Genomic DNA, 14279 nt, shown 5'->3' with positions numbered 1-14279 from the left:
AACCTCAGACTGCTAACCTTACCTCAGACTGCTAACCTAACCTCAGACTGCTAACCTAACCTCAGACTGCTAACCTAACCTCAGACTGCTAACCTTACCTCAGACTGCTAACCTAACCTCAGACTGCTAACCTAACCTCAGACTGCTAACCTAACCTTAGACTGCTAACCTAACCTCAGACTGCTAACCTAACCTCAGACTGCTAACCTAACCTCAGACTGCTAACCTAACCTCAGACTGCTAACCTAACCTCAGACTGCTAACCTAACCTCAGACTGCTAACCTAACCTTAGACTGCTAACCTAACCTCAGACTGCTAACCTAACCTCAGACTGCTAACCTAACCTCAGACTGCTAACCTAACCTCAGACTGCTAACCTAACCTCAGACTGCTAACCTAACCTCAGACTGCTAACCTAACCTCAGACTGCTAACCTAACCTCAGACTGCTAACCTAACCTCAGACTGCTAACCTAACCTCAGACTGCTAACCTAACCTCAGACTGCTAACCTAACCTCAGACTGCTAACCTAACCTCAGACTGCTAACCTAACCTCAGACTGCTAACCTAACCTCAGACTGCTAACCTAACCTCCCACTGCTCTCTCTAACCACCCACTGCTCTCTCTAACCTAACCTTACCTCACAATGTGCTCTCTAACCTAACCTGTCTAACATGTTAGCCAACCAAAAATATTGAACAGGTTGATTGATGTTTAGTTTGGCTTGAAGAGGAAACAGTTACAAAGGAGGTGGTTAAATTTGGAGAACTGGGTTAACTGGGAGAACTGGTTCCCCGTCCAAACCCCACAGACCCCGCTCTGCCTCCGGTTCTCTCTCCCACACGGCGAGGCATGCTGAGTCATGGCCCCTCCCCCACTGCCAGGCCCTCAACCGGTCTGGACCAGAAGGAACTGGTTTGGTTATGGATCAGAGGCTGATATCCTCAGATATCAGAAAACAAAATTAAACAATGTCCGCTGTGATCTGTACCCCCCAGGCCCCAAGCCCCCAAGATCCTCCCCAACATCCTCAGCTGGATCGGGGGGACTCCCCTGGTGCGCCTCAACAAGATCCCCAAGGCCTGCGGCCTCAAGTGTGAAGTCTGTGAGTACACACACACACACACACACACACACACACACACACACACACACACACACACACACACACACACACACACACATCTTATCTAAGCCCATTTCTCTAACCGTCCTGCCTTTGTCAGCGGAGGGGCCTCCCACAGGGAGAGAAGAGGGGAGGGAGAAAGACCTGTTGTTCCTGGCCCTCAGGTGGCCCCTGGCTGGCCCCTGGCTGGCCCCTGGCTGGCCCCTGGCTGGCCCTCAGGGGCCGCTGAGCTGGTATAACAGCGCCCATTCCCAGACCAAAAAACCCAAAGGTTAAGAAGCTGTTTTAAGCCGTTTGGGGGCCGCAGGAAGCTAGCCCAGGGAGCTAACCCAGGGAGCTAACCCAGGAAGCTAACCCAGGGAGCTAACCCAGGGAGCTAACCCAGGGAGCTAGGGACCTAGCCCAGGGTTCTAACCCAGGGAGCTAGCCCAGGGAGCTAGGCCAGGGAGCTAGGGACCTATCCCAGGGTTCTAACCCAGGGAGCTAGCCCAGGGAGCTAGGCCAGGGAGCTAGACCAGGGTGCTAACCCAGGGAGCGGAGGGTGTTGGGTTCAACAATAAAACCTCAGTAATCCTCATAACAACAGCAGCCATTCTCTTTTATGCGCTCCCTTAATCGTGGAAGTCAAGTTCCAGATTGTTCCGGCAGATTAGGGACAAAGGAGCTGGTTTCAGCGGGAACGGGACAGCCATGTGACTGGTCCCACGGGTCGCCATGGGAACCGCCGGGACGGGTTGCCATGGCGAACTTGGGCCGGCGGCCAAGGTGGGCTGGGGTTGACCTCCTCATGAGAAGGTCTGGACCAGTAGACCCCCCACGATGGTCCAGGAAACGGGTTCAGATATCAGCCAATGGGCTCGCTGCAGGTGTCCCGTTAGAGAGCTGATTGGCCGACGCACTTCAAGAGCGGAGCGGTCAGACAAGAAGAGTAACGTGTGTGTGTGTGTGTGTGTGTGTGTGTGTGTGTGTGTGTGTGTGTGTGTGTGTGTGTGTGTGTGTGTGTGTGTGTGTGTGTGTGTGTGTGTGTGTGTGTGTGTGTGTGTGTGCAGTGGTGAAGTGTGAGTACTTCAACGCGGGCGGCAGCGTGAAGGACCGCATCGCCCTGCGGATGGTGGAGGACGCAGAGAGGGACGGACTGCTGCGGCCTGGAGACACCATCATAGAACCTACGTCAGGGAACACAGGTACACCCTCTAGAACCTACGTCAGGGAACACAGGTACACCATCATAGAACCTACGTCAGGGTTAGGGTTAAAGGCTGCAGAGGCCTCTCTAAGGTTCTGAGCAGGCCGTTCCCCTGAGGCCTGCTATGTAGACTTGTAGTCAAGACCGCCTAAACTGAGACCAAGACACTACCAAGACCAGAGGGTTATCAAGACCGAGACCAAGACGAGACCAAGGCCAAGACAGACTGAGTCAAGACCAAGACAAAGTCGAGACGAGACCGAGACGAGACCAAGACCGAGACCAAAAAAACCAACAAAAAAAACAGCTAGTGAGCTAGTGTTACACCATAACTTGCATCAATTGAATAAGAGCAGCACACTGGGGTAAGAGGTTCAGTCCCAGTTTAAATTCAATTTAAGAAGGTATTATTTCAACTACAGACAGAACAATGCAGAGACAGAGCTTGTACTGAATGTGTGTGACTGTGAGCTCACTCACTGTAAATGTTTTCGTAGACTGGGTGAGATAAACTAGGTATAGCAATTGCATGACAGCTGTAACTGCACTATTAGAGGATTGAGACTCCTTTGTCTGCTGTTGAGGACTGATATTACTGACTGACTGGTACTAACTGGTCCAAAAGTCATCTGATAAAACAGCTAACACCTCCAACAGCTATGGGAAATATGTAACTAATTACAATTATACTTAATTTGTAGATGAAATTGAAGATACACAATTATAACCTTGCCAGAAATAGATTAAGCCTGTGAAGTCAAAACAATGTGATATGCAGATGTTATTTAAATGTCAATGGTCACATTTATTTAGTTAAACAACTCCATTTTAAATAAAATACAGTAAACAACAATGACATGCGCACATGTCGCATGAATCAAATGCAAACTACAAATTCTACATACCAATACAAACTGCACATCAAATGGTGCATTACCAAGAATAGAGACAAGATGCTGACATCTTGATGTCTGCAATAGCATGTGATTACAACACACTGCCAACAATATAAAGCCTGTTCTTCAGTAAGGCAAGAACAACAGCTCACTGACACGGTTTTGATATACAGTATTTCTACTCAATGAATTCGCCAAAATATCTAACGTTGGTGAAAACTTAATGTTTAAGTAGCCGAGAGACACTGATAAGTTAACTACCTGTACTTAGCATGTAGTTACACTCTCAGCCAAAAATGTTTCAGTAAGTCTGCAAAGAACTGAAGCTTGCAAAAAAATATCCGTCCCCTAAATAATTTATACCGCTAGCTTACCTCTCCGGGTGACTCCGCTCCAGGTGTCTGGTGAACGTTGATGTCGTCCCGGCTGTTTCGGTTAGAGAGACTTTGCAAAACTTGCATTTTGCAGAATGCTTCTTTGTTGCCCCTGGACTGCAAATTTCTTTGTGTTCGGTGAATGCAAATTTAATGATGGTAGAATTCGCTGACATTATTATTACTACTGTAGGTCTGACTGAGACTGACAGCTCCGACGTAAACCTAACGTTTCACGCTGGCTACACTTGCGTCTTTTGATTGGATGAGCGCCAGTTTCTTAATCACAACAAAAATACATGTATGTCATTGATTGGTTGCATTTGAAAGGTTGCATTTGAAGGGCGTGAAAGGCGAAATAATTTAATGTTGCATTATCGAATATTATGTTTTGTATCATGGACATTATTTGTTGCAAATCTCCCGACCACTATGTCGACCTGAGACCGCAAGACCAAGACAATGAGACCAAGACAAGACCGAGGGATCCGAGACCAAGACAAGACCAAGACCAAAGACGGTCGAGACTGTGACAAGACCGAGACCACGTAAAAGTGGTCTCGAGACCGGTCTCGAGACCAAGACCGGTCTCGAGACATCCAACTCTACTGCTATGAGAGAGCAGGCTCTGCTATCTCCGTTTAGATTTGATCATCATTCAAGTTATATCTATTTTAGTTGCAGTTTGAAAGCTCCCTTCTGTATTTCCTTGTCAATGAGTTTTGCATTTACAAATCCCAGCTCCTGGAAATGATCCTGGACCACTGGGCATGCTCAGAATCAAGGTCAGAGCTTGGAAACCAGTAAATGAACTGGTTTATATTTAACTTCCCTTTGTTATTCTTATTTAGTCCTGTAATGTTTCAGATTCAGTTTAGTTGTATCTTGTCTTGCAAACTCAGTGTCAGTTCTTATGTCCATAGGTCGGTTTGAGTTGATTGACAGGTTCTAAGTGACAGTGAACCCCTCTTCTTGCCAGGCATCGGGCTGGCCCTGGCAGCTGCAGTCAAGGGCTACCGCTGCATCATCGTCATGCCCGAGAAGATGAGCATGGAGAAGGTGAGCCTCGAAACCTCTACCGGCGTCTATTGATGTTTGCTATAGAAGAGACATGTCTCTTCGTTATGGGCCTCAGAGACATGCTCTATAGAAGAGACGTGTCTCTAAGGCCCATAACAAAGAGACATGACTCCTATAGAAGAGACGTGTCTCTAAGGCACATAACAAAGAGACATGCTCTATAGAAGAGACGTGTCTCTAAGGCCCATAACAAAGAGACATGACTCCTATAGAAGAGACGTGTCTCTAAGGCCCATAACAAAGAGACATGACTCCTATAGAAGAGACGTGTCTCTAAGGCCCATAACAAAGAGACATGACTCCTATAGAACAGACGTATCTCTTACTGTGCGTTCACACCAAAAGCTGTAAAGCGCTTTGAGCGATAAACGCCCATTCACTTTTTATTAGACATGAGCGATAAAACACTTGAGCGATAGCTTTAAAGCTGTAAAGCTGTAAAAGAGAGTTGAAAACAGGTCAACTCTATGCAAATGAGCTTGTAGCGTTTCGGCTGTTAATGACCGCCAGCCAATCAGAATGTAGATGTCTCTCGCCGGCGTGGGTCCCAGTAAACATACGCGAGAACTTTAGTTCCTAGTTCCTACCACACATTTGTTCCTTCGTCATGGTGCGTGAGAGAATAATTGCGGCTATTGCAGGGCATCGTATTTGTCCGCGATTGCATAGCCAACGTGGTCTTATTATAGCCCGATCATTAACTGAAAAACACATGGAAAAAGTAAAGCATTCAGCATATGATTTCAACAATGTATGAGGGCATAGGCAATCAGCATTACGCAACAGGGATGGTGGCACAGTGGAATGCTGATGGAAACCAGCGGACGAGTGGTGGGTGAAGATCTGCGCGCATTTCAGAAGCAGGGAGATATAACGCACAAAAATCGATTTCTAATTTGTCAGTTTGCTGTGTGTCTGCCTGGCACAAATGCTCCCGTTGAGCGGATTTTTTCCATAATAAACAATACCACACACACACACACACACACACACACACACACACACACACACACACACACACACACACACATACTATAGCGATCAACTAAGCTATAATCTAGCATATAAGCAATCACTCCATTAATTAATTATTCAGTGTTTCATGTGTTATGCTTATTATTCTTTTTCCATTGATGAAACTGGTGACTATCTTGTGTTTTTGTGGCTCGGCATCAGCAGCAGCACTTGCCTCAACTACGAGCGTGTAGTAGGCAAAAAGCGCGGCTCCTTTAAATGGAAAAGCAAAATCGCAAGAGCGATATGAGCCGTAAATATTTTGGACAGTGTTGCATTTTGAGCTATTCTGCGATTTTGCATCTTTTACAGCTTTTGGTGTGAACATACAGTAAGGCCCTATAGAGACATGTCTCTAACAGAGACATGTCTCTATAGGGCCTTAGAGACATGTCTCTACAGGCCCTGTAGAGACATGTTTCTGTAGAAGAGACATGTCTCTGTTAGAGACATGTCTCTACAGGGCCTTAGAGACATGTCTCTACAGGGCCTTAGAGACATGTCTCTATAGGGCCTTAGAGACATGTCTCTACAGGGCCTTAGAGACATGTCTCTGTAGAAGAGACATGTCTCTACAGGGCCTTAGAGACATGTCTCTATAGGGCCTTAGAGACATGTCTCTGTAGAAGAGACATGTCTCTACAGGGCCTTAGAGACATGTCTCTACAGGGCCTTAGAGACATGTCTCTATAGGGCCTTAGAGACATGTCTCTGTAGAAGAGACATGTCTCTATAGGGCCTTAGAGACATGTCTCTACAGGGCCTTAGAGACATGTCTCTACAGGGCCTTAGAGACATGTCTCTATAGGGCCTTAGAGACATGTCTCTGTAGAAGAGACATGTCTCTTCTATATGTCATGATGACATTCAAAATCTGAGGTGGGTGAGGGGTGAGGGTGAGGTGGGGGAGTAAGGGGTGAGGGTGAGTAAGGGGGGAGGAGGGGGGGGTTAGAGGTGAGGAAGGGGTGAGTAAGGCCGTCCCTCCTGACCCCCGTCTCCCTCCAGGTGGACGTGCTGCGGGCGCTGGGGGCGGAGATTGTGCGCACGCCAAACTCGGCGGGCTTCGATTCGCCAGAGTCACACGTGGGCGTGGCCTGGCGCCTGAAGAACGAGATCCCCAACTCCCACATCCTGGACCAGTACCGTAACCCTAGCAACCCACTGGCCCACTACGACACCACGGCCGAGGAGATCTGGCAGCAGTGTGACGGTAAGACTCCAGGTCGGGTTCTCCGGGTGAGGAGGAGAACCAAAGGCCTCCTCTGTACACGCTCTACAGCCAGCTGTCTGTCCTCTACAGCCAGCTGTCTGTCCTCTACAGCCAGGTGTCTGTCCTCCAGACGCCTGGAGGACAGACAGCTGGAGGCCAGACAGCTGGAGAGGCTTGTTTTCAGCTCCACTTCTCTGAGACGGGTCATATTCTACCTCCTGCTGCTCTGAAGGCTGTCGGTATCCAGTGGAGGCTCCACAGACATCCACCCAGAGCTCCACCCCTCCTCATGTAGACCGCTGAAGGCTTCAGACTAGGACATGCAATGACGTGTGCGTGTGTGCATGCGTGCGTGCGTGCATGTGTGTGTGTGTGTGTGTGTGTGTGTGTGTTAGGGAGGCTGGACATGCTGGTGGCGGGGGCTGGCACTGGGGGCACCATCACCGGGATCGGACGCAAGCTGAAGGAGAAATGTCCGAGCATCACGGTACTCCACCCTCCTCCTCCTCCACCCGCCTCCTCCCCCCATCTCCACCCTCCTCCTCCTCCACCCTCCTCCTCCTCCACCCTCCTCTTCCCCCCTTCTCCACCCGTCTCCATAGAGCATCGGAGCTTCGACCAATCGAGAAGCTTCAGAGCGTCAAAGATGGCCGGCTCCATCTTTGACGATGATGACGTCATTGTGGAGCTTCCTGATTGGTCGGCTCCATCTTTGAGGATGATGAGGTCACGGTGGAGCGTCCTGATTGGCTGGTTGTGTCTCAGATCGTGGGGGCGGACCCTGTGGGCTCCCTGCTGGCCGACCCGCTGAACCCCCCCGAGCCCAGCGCCTACGAAGTGGAGGGCATTGGCTACGACTTCGTGCCCACGGTGCTGGACGGCTCGGTGAGTCATACAAACATGATGTTAACGTGTCAGTCTGTGATGTTAACGTGTCAGTCTGTGACGTTAACGTGTCAGTCTGATGTTAACATGTCAGTCTGTGACGTTAACATGTCAGTCTGTGATGTTAACGTGTCAGTCTGTGATGTTAACGTGTCAGTCTGTGATGTTAACGTGTCAGTCTGTGATGTTAACATGTCAGTCTGATGTTAACATGTCAGTCTGTGACGTTAACGTGTCAGTCTGTGATGTTAACGTGTCAGTCTGTGATGTTAACATGTCAGTCTGTGATGTTAACATTTCAGTCTGTGACGTTAACGTGTCAGTCTGTGATGTTAACGTGTCTGTCTGTGATGTTAACGTGTCAGTCTGTGACATTAACATGTCAGTCTGTGATGTCAACGTGTCAGTCTGTGATGTTAACGTGTCAGTCTGTGACGTTAACGTGTCAGTCTGTGACGTTAACATGTCAGTCTGATGTTAACATGTCTTTCAGGTGATTGACATGTCAGTCTGATGTTAACGTGTCTGTCTGTGATGTTAACATGTCAGTCTGTGATGTCAACATGTCAGTCTGTGATGTTAACGTGTCAGTCAGTGACGTTAACATGTCAGTCTGTGACCTTAACATGTCAGTCTGTAACGTTAACGTGTCAGTCTGTGACGTTAACATGTCAGTCTGTGATGTTAACATGTCAGTCTGTGATGTTAACATGTCTTCCAGGTGATTGACATGTCAGTCTGATGTTAACATGTCTGTCTGTGATGTTAACGTGTCAGTCTGTGATGTTAACGTGTCGGTCTGTGATGTTAACATGTCAGTCTGATGTTAACATGTCAGTCTGTGATGTTAACATGTCTTCCAGGTGATTGACATGACAGTCTGATGTTAACATGTCTGTCTGTGACGTTAACATGTCAGTCTGATGTTAACCTGTCTTCCAGGTGATTGACATGTCAGTCTGTGATAACATGTCGGTCTGTGATGTTAACATGTCAGTCTGATGTTAACATGTCAGTCTGTGATGTTAACATGTCAGTCTGATGTTAACATGTCTTCCAGGTGATTGACATGTCAGTCTGATGTTAACATGTTGGTCTGTGATGTTAACATGTCAGTATGATGTTAACATGTCAGTCTGATGTTAACATGTTGGTCTGTGATGTTAAAATGTCAGTCTGATGTTAACATGTCTTCCAGGTGATTGACATGTCAGTCTGATGTTAACATGTCAGTCTGATGTGAACATGTCTTCCAGGTGATTGACGTGTCAGTCTGATGTGAACATGTCTTCCAGGTGATTGACGTGTGGTGTAAGACCGTTGACGAGGAGAGCTTCATCATGGCCCGCCGCCTCATACGAGAGGAGGGGCTTCTGTGCGGTAAGACCTGATGAGTGGGGAAACGGACTGTCAGTCAAACTGGTGTAGCACTTACAGCCAATGGCGTTCACTTAACCTCATCACTTAAGACCAACCCCTTCCTGACTCTATCACATGTTCTCTGACGTAGACCAGGTTAATCAAGAAGTTATTTATATCGGTCAGTTGTCACCTTATGTCTGGGACAAGCGGCCCTTTAAAATCAAAGTGATGCTGACCCTTACACCACGACTCAGGAGGACATTCAAAGGCTTATGCCTAACATGGCTTCACTCTCTCTGTGGCGTGTGTGCGTGTGTTTTGTGTGGTGTGTGTGTGCGTGCGTGTGTTTTGTGTGGTGCGTGTGCGTGTGTGTAGGAGGCAGTGCAGGGACGGCCATGGCGGCAGCGATGCGGGCGGCCAAGGACCTGAGAGAGGACCAGCGCTGTGTGGTGGTGCTGCCCGACTCGGTCCGCAACTACATGTGAGGACGGGGGGGTTCAGAGGGGGGGGGGGGGGGGGGGGTCAGAGGGCGGGGCCCTGGGATATGTATTAGAGTATACCTGCAGATGTATTGACCCCACCTGCTCTCTGCTCTCCTGCTCCAGGACCAAGTTCCTGAGCGACAGGTGGATGACTGACAAGGGCTTCCTGAGCGAGGACCAGGCGGAGTCCAGGCCCTGGTGAGGCTCTCCTCCTGACCATGACCCTTAACCCCTGACCCCTGACCCGGTGTGAGGTAACGCTGGCGTCTCTCCTCAGGTGGTGGAGCTCCACCCTGCAGGGCCTCCACCTTTCCGCCCCCTTCACCGTGCTGCCCTCCGTCTCCCTGGCGACCACCATCAGCATCCTGCGGGTGCGAAGCCTGGACCAGGCCCCCGTGGTGGACCAGTCCGGGTACGCCCCCCCCCCCCCCCCCCCCTTATCATCACGGTGATACCTAGGACAGGCCTCACCGGGTCTTATCGTCACGGTGATACCTAGGACAGGCCTCACCGGGTCTTATCGTCATGGTGATACCTAGGACAGGCCTCACCGGGTCTTATCGTCATGGTGATACCTAGGACAGGGTGATACCTACCTTCACGCTCCAGTGATTGACAGGCCGGGCAGACGTTGTAGTAATGGGAGGAGAGGGGAGCGTCTAGAGCAGCTCCCAGTCCACCCACCACAGCCTCACTCCACACTACACACTCCGATGGATGGTTGCCATCGGCGTACGAGATCCATCTAGAGAGCCCCACTCCTACAGATCCAGAGCGCCTCACTCCTCCACATCTAGAACGTCTCACTCCTCCAGATCTAGAGCGCCTCACTCCTCCACATCTAGAGCGCCTCACTCCTCCACATCTAGAGCGCCTCACTCCTCCACATCTAGAGCGCCTCATTCCTACAGATCTAGAGCGCCTCACTCCTCCAGATCTAGAGCGCCTCACTCCTCCAGATCTAGAGCGCCTCACTCCTCCAGATCTAGAGCGCCTCACTCCTCCAGATCCAGAGCGCCTCACTCCTCCACATCTAGAGCGCCACACTCCTCCAGATCTAGACCGCCTCACTCCTCCAGATCTAGAGCGTATCACTCCTCCAGATCTAGAGCGCCTCACTCCTCAAGGCGGTCTCTAACACTCTCCCCCCCCAGGCTGATCCTGGGCATGGTGACCCTGGGCAACATGCTGTCCTGTGTGCTGGCCGGTCGGGTCATGCCCTCTGACCCCGTCAGCAAGGTGCTCTACACACAGTTCAAGAAGGTGGGACACACACACACACACACACACACACACACACACACACACACACACACACACACACACACACACACACACACACACACACACACACACACACACACACACACACACACACACACACACACCCCTGACCCTGACCCTCTGCCCTGCCAGGTGGGCCTCATGGACACCCTGGGGAAGCTGTCTGTGATCCTGGAGAAGGACCACTTCGCCCTGGTGGTCCACCAGCAGACTCAGTGTAAGCCCTCCGATCCCTTTGCTTGGTCCCCGACTGCCAACCTTTGACCTCTGATTCACTGACAGGAGGACAGCTGGAGTTGTTGTTGTTTTTTCTGAGTAAGACACCGCATCCCAGAAGGAGCACGGTGTACTCGCAAGGAGAAACATTCATTTCTAGTGACTAGAGAGGAATTACACACACACACACACACACACACACACACACACACACACACACACACACACACACACACACACACACACACACACACACACACACACACACACACACACACACACAATGACAACAGCGTGGTTTCATACCGAGGCTTCCAGGCTCCGCCCACAAACCCTCTTCAATCTTCAGATGAATCCAAACACAGACAGACAGACAGACAGACAGACAGACTTTAGTTTTTATGTGAGACAGGTCATTAAGGAGCAGGAGGGGTTAGACAGTGCAGAGCGTCTGTGTCCCTCCTGGCATTGTATGTTTGCGTCCCTCCTGGTGTTGTGTGTTCGTGCCCCTCCTGGTGTTGTGTGTCTGCGTCCCTCCTGGTGTTGTGTGTTCGTGTCCCTCCTGGTGTTGTGTGTTCACGTCCCTCCTGGTGTTGTGTGTTTGCGTCCCTCCTGGTGTTGTGTGTTTGCGTCCCTCCTGGTGTTGTGTGTCTGCGTCCCTCCTGGTGTTGTGTGTCTGCGTCCCTCCTGGTGTTGTGTGTTTGTGCCCCTCCTGGTGTTGTGTGTCTGCGTCCCTCCTGGTGTTGTGTGTCTGCGTCCCTCCTGGTGTTGTGTGTTCGTGTCCCTCCTGGTGTTGTGTGTCTGCGTCCCTCCTGGTGTTGTGTGTCTGCGTCCCTCCTGGTGTTGTGTGTTCGTGTCCCTCCTGGTGTTGTGTGTCTGCGTCCCTCCTGGTGTTGTGTGTCTGCGTCCCTCCTGGTGTTGTGTGTTCGTGTCCCTCCTGGTGTTGTGTGTCTGCGTCCCTCCTGGTGTTGTGTGTCTGCGTCCCTCCTGGTGTTGTGTGTTTGCGTCCCTCCTGGTGTTGTGTGTCTGCGTCCCTCCTGGTGTTGTGTGTCTGCGTCCCTCCTGGTGTTGTGTGTCTGCGTCCCTCCTGGTGTTGTAACATGGCCGCTCTGTGCAGACCTGGAGGACGGCTCTCAGCGGACCAGGCAGATGGTGTTCGGCGTGGTGACGGCCGTGGACCTGCTGACCCACATCACCGCCGCCCAGAGCCTGGACTGCCCCCCCTCTGAGCGCCCCCCCTCTGAGCGCTCGCTGCCCGACGAAATGTCCCTGTGACCACTTCCTGTCTGAGCAGGAGGGGGGTCTTACCTGAGGGGAGAGGGTCAGGCTGGAGTCTTAAATTAGTTACATTTCAGTTAGGGGGGAAAGGAATAAAAGGTCAGTCAACGCGTTATTTAGCAATTAAGGTGAAGGCCGGATGGCGCCATCTAGCGGCCAGGTTGATTACAGCAAAGGTACTTGAATGAGGCGGTTTAGGTCACCCTGCTGCAGATGTTGGTGCCAAATGATCTAATGAGTAATGAAGTGAGACCACAGGACAGGAGCAGGGGTCACTGAGTGTGGGCTGGGGTTGGTCGTGGTACGAGTTAACTTATAGTGGATGTCATTGTAAAAGAGGTGACCCTCTTTTACAATCGCTGTAAAGCTGAGAGCTAACTGCTGCTTAATGTGCAATAAGAGTCGATTGATGAATTTGGAGTTTTATCTCCCACGGATGTGGTGGTGGTTCATTTTTAAGTATTTCGAGCACCTTGTAAGAATTGTGGTGGATGCTTTTAAGAGTTTGATCAAATCCAACGATAGAGGGTCGTAATGTAAGACACGTGAGGTACTTCATACTCATTCATCTTTCTGTTAATCAATAATTTCATGTTATTTTCTGTCTTGCCAAGTGTCCAACTTGCTTCCTGTCGACCCTGTGTGATTTGTTTGTAATTATTAAACTCTCTTATACTGTGGAAATTATTTGAATTGAAACCAATTTAGCGACTTGAGATCAGTCTATCACTATACATTAAGCATACCAGAGCGAATACAGTCAAGAATAATCAATGAGTTCAACAAGTTAACTGAATCAGCAAAGGAACAGTTTTTAATGCTCCAACATGAAGGGACCAGGCTCATTCCCCAGGGCGCAGTGAACACATGAGGTTAGTGGGAGGACCGCAAACCACCAGGAACTGCTGGGGTCCCCAAGTAGTTACAAAGTTAATGATATAAAGTATTATAATGGTTAAAAGTAAAGTACAGTAAACTGCTCGGAAGCGTGATCTCCAGAAGTAAGAAATTAACACAAAATATTGAAAGAATATTTACACAATCTTTATTTCATGCATTTGCATTTATTTGATTTATATTCATTTATAGTATGAGACGAGTCCCTGATATCGTATGGTGCATGTTCTCTTGTTAAAAAACAAACTGTTTTTGGAAAATAATTTATGGATTTATAGCGTCTTTGAAAAAAATTAAATAAACTTTGAATTTATATTCAACAATATTGTTTGATTTAAAAATCATTGTTCAACATGTATAGACAGGGCCAACAAACCATTTTAACAGGATCAATTGATTATTAACATACGTGGGTCTAGGCGGTTTGGAAAAGAGCTCCTCATATCTATTTTTATTTTATGATCAACGTCGACATAAGCAAATTTGCGTTGTGGAATACAACATTCTATGATTACATGAAGCAATGTGGGAGACGTCATCCTGGATCAGTCTGAGTTAATAAGGAGCACCTCCAGGGGGCGCTAACAGCGTGTCTGTGGATCCGAACACCATAGCGCGGCTGTCTGAAGAGGGCCTCCCTCCACATCCCCTAAAACTACTTTTCATGTGGCGTTATTGTTATTTAATAATGTTACATTTGTTTAGCGCTTTTCTTTAGAGACTTAATGGACTGCATGGTGACTAATCAGAGAGCAGTTACTACCTCACATTCACCCATTCATCCACACAGCGACGGCAGGGTTGGGGATAGGTGTCATGCTCAGGGACACTTCGGCACTCAGCAGCCGGGGGTCGAACTAGCCACCTTCGGGTTGCCAGTCGCCCCGCGGCCCATCCTGAGTACGGTGTGTACGGTGTACCTTATCTGTGTTTTAGAAGCAGCAGAGCACAATGAAAAGGAGCTTTGTTGCTAATTACATTCATAAA

At 49.3% G+C, this 14279-nt stretch overlaps 1 protein-coding gene across 1 annotated transcript in view; it reads left to right on the top strand.

Annotated features, from left to right (window-relative positions):
* The window catches only part of cbsb (cystathionine beta-synthase b), a 19416-nt gene extending 5921 nt beyond the window's left edge, over positions 1-13495 (top strand). Inside the window, exons 3-15 of the mRNA XM_079732135.1 lie at positions 1001-1107; positions 2178-2312; positions 4564-4643; positions 6684-6888; positions 7284-7375; positions 7654-7773; positions 9069-9153; positions 9511-9616; positions 9741-9815; positions 9895-10029; positions 10772-10880; positions 11034-11118; positions 12235-13495. Of these exons, the coding sequence (XP_079588261.1) occupies positions 1001-1107; positions 2178-2312; positions 4564-4643; positions 6684-6888; positions 7284-7375; positions 7654-7773; positions 9069-9153; positions 9511-9616; positions 9741-9815; positions 9895-10029; positions 10772-10880; positions 11034-11118; positions 12235-12392 (1492 nt within the window). The 3' untranslated portion in view covers positions 12393-13495. The remainder of the gene's footprint in view (positions 1-1000; positions 1108-2177; positions 2313-4563; positions 4644-6683; positions 6889-7283; positions 7376-7653; positions 7774-9068; positions 9154-9510; positions 9617-9740; positions 9816-9894; positions 10030-10771; positions 10881-11033; positions 11119-12234) is intronic.
* The last annotated feature ends 784 nt before the right edge of the window (positions 13496-14279 follow it).

This window comes from Pollachius pollachius, assembly GCF_949987615.1.
Source record: "Pollachius pollachius genome assembly, chromosome: 3".
Taxonomy (NCBI): Eukaryota; Metazoa; Chordata; class Actinopteri; order Gadiformes; family Gadidae; genus Pollachius; species Pollachius pollachius.
The sequence above is the reverse complement of the archived record's forward strand: the minus strand, read 5'-3'. Positions and strand labels throughout refer to the sequence as shown.